Genomic DNA, 2,566 nt, shown 5'->3' on the forward strand with positions numbered 1-2,566 from the left:
CTTCATAAAAATGCTAAACGAATATCTCAAGCGGAATGCTTTGAACTTGAACTTGGTCTTGAAAATACCTTCTATGTTACTGAGCAGACTGAGCAGACGGAAAAGTCTAACTATGTTTAATAACTTGAAGTTTTACTGTTTCTAATCAGATTATAACGTGTAAGCCGGATCAAAGTACTAGCTTGTTTTCTTTTCAACGAATATGCATCATAATGTTTTTTAAAGTATACTCCGTAACGTAAATTGAATCAAAATTATCAAGAGAATGATTGCTTGATAAGAGCACATTTTTTAGCAAAAATTATGGAGATGTCAACCATTGTTATTACTTCTACCATACTTTACTACCATTAGAAACAATGTCAGCTAGAAAAATTTCTAATCTTCAACTGAAATTATATCAGAATTAGTTTTATACTCAGACTAGACTGTATTAGACGGTTGATTATATACTACAGCTCAACTTTTTCCGAACCACATTTCAAGCTTTGAGTCAACTTTCAACCGGTGTTTATTATTGTTCAAAACTCGTTTCATATTTCCACCCACGAAGCCGATATTTACTGTTGTAAATTATCCGTGCGTGTTGAAACTTATTATATCGCCCGCAGCGTTATACCTTTTCTGAACGACTGCTATCATTTGAAATGAAAATGCACTTTTTGGAAACAGTTTAGCAAACTATGTAATTAATCAAGTCATTGTAACTCTTAACTTACCGCACATTTGCCAATGAGACTTGCAATTAGCGCATCGAGCAATGCCTTCAATATATGGGCTACGTTAAGAGTTATTGATAGAATTCTGTATTTTATACAAAGGCCGACCTCCAGCTGACACATTTTCCTTGCAAAACCTTTGTCGTAACAATGTACTTACTCTGGCACGTCGGCCTCGTACCAATACTACTTCCGGTCGTAATATTTTTGCTATTTCGTTGGAAAAACCGAAGTTTTTATCGCGTCTCAGCCGAACTACCGGGACCCAAGGATTACCCGCTTATCGGCTGCGGACATCTCTTTATCGGCAAAAGCAACGAAGAACAGTTTGCCATTCTTAATGAGCTCACGAAAAAGTATCCTTCACCATGCCGGGCATGGCTTGGTCATAAGTTTTTGATATTTATCGATAATCCAGAAGATCTTCAAACGGTGCTGAATTCCCCAAACTGTTTGGAAAAGGCAGACGTGTATCGGTTCTTTCACTGCGACAAAGGATTATTTTCATCCCCGGCAAGCGTTTGGAAGGTTCACCGCAAATTACTCTCACCGTGTTTCAGTCCCGCCATATTGGCCAGCTTCGTGTCGATATTCAACGTGAAAAGTGCGACTTTAGTGCAAAGAATCGAAAAACATTTAAAACATGAAGAATTCAATATAAATGAAGATATCTCACGGTGTACCCTAGATATGATTTGTGGTAAGAGCGGTAGTTTGTTGTTTAAATTAAGCTGATGCATAGCTAAAATAGAAAATTATTGTCGATAGCGACCACATTGGGAACCAACATGGATCTGCAGAGTGACGAAGGAACCGAGTACATAAAAGCCATTGAAGAGTTTGTTTTGAGTTGCTCAGACTTGTCGAAATTTTCGTTTCATTTTCAATATATTTTAGAGCTTGTGAACTCATCAACCAAAGGGTTTATAAAATTTGGTTGCATCCGGATTTCATCTATAAGAAAACTTCCTACTATAAAGCCGAGCAGGAAAACTACGAGAAAGCATACAAAATGTCTCGAAAAGTACTACGATTAAAACAAGGAGAACGGAGAGAAAAACTTAAACCGTCAACAGATGAAGACCTGAGAAAACCTCAAATTTATATTGATCAAATTCTGCGTCTTGCTGAGGAGACGGACATTTTTGACGACGCAGCAATCCGTGACGAATTAGACACAATCATTCTAGGGGGTAATGAAACTTCCGGTTTGACTCTTTCGCATGTGATGTTAATGTTGGCTATCCATCAGGAGGTTCAAGAAAACGTATACAATGAAATTGTTAACGTAATTGGATCTAGCGATCCATCCGTTTCCGTCCAGAACGATCATCTAGGCAAGCTGAATTATACAGAGATGGTTATTAGGGAAACGATGCGGTTGTTTCCCGTAGGGCCGATCGTCGCCAGGACCTGCACTGCTCCGACAAAAATCTGTAAGTTGAACCAAATATTTACAACATATCACTAATTCATTTCAAATTGGATTTATTGTAGCCAAAACAACCATCCCAGAGGGCACTACCATTATTTTGGGAGTATTCAACATACATCGCAACCCGTCCCACTGGGGTTCCCAGGTGAATAGTTTCAATCCGGAAAACTTCCTTCCGGAACGGGCCGCCGAGCGGCATCCGTACGCGTATCTACCATTCAGTGGAGGTCCACGAAACTGTATCGGCTACAAGTACGGTCTAATGTCCATGAAAATAATGATGTGTCATCTGTTGCGTGCCTACCGGTTTCGTACGCCACTCAAAATGGATCAACTGCAGCTGAAAATGAGTATCACTTTGAAAATTGCAAACAAACATTTGGTGCAGATTGAAAGAAGACAATCTGTCTGA

General features: G+C 39.1%; 1 protein-coding gene across 1 annotated transcript; it reads left to right on the plus strand.

The window, feature by feature from the left end:
• The first annotated feature begins 869 nt into the window (after positions 1-869).
• On the plus strand, positions 870-2,566 carry LOC128739813 (cytochrome P450 4c21-like). Its single transcript, XM_053835314.1, has 4 exons — positions 870-1,419; positions 1,488-1,557; positions 1,617-2,155; positions 2,217-2,566. Exons 1-4 carry the CDS (start codon positions 870-872, stop codon positions 2,564-2,566), a joined length of 1,509 nt encoding a protein of 502 aa, XP_053691289.1.

Source organism: Sabethes cyaneus, chromosome 3, assembly GCF_943734655.1.
Source record: "Sabethes cyaneus chromosome 3, idSabCyanKW18_F2, whole genome shotgun sequence".
NCBI lineage: Eukaryota > Metazoa > Arthropoda > Insecta > Diptera > Culicidae > Sabethes > Sabethes cyaneus.

Excerpts from the sequence above, each read along its gene's own strand:
- LOC128739813 (XM_053835314.1), top strand. The coding sequence starts at position 870 with ATGTACTTACTCTGGCACGTCGGCCTCGTACCAATACTACTTCCGGTC. Across the intron at positions 1,420-1,487 it reads TACCCTAGATATGATTTGTG|CGACCACATTGGGAACCAAC; the intron begins GTAAGAGCGGTA and ends TATTGTCGATAG. Across the intron at positions 2,156-2,216 it reads CACTGCTCCGACAAAAATCT|CCAAAACAACCATCCCAGAG; the intron begins GTAAGTTGAACC and ends GATTTATTGTAG.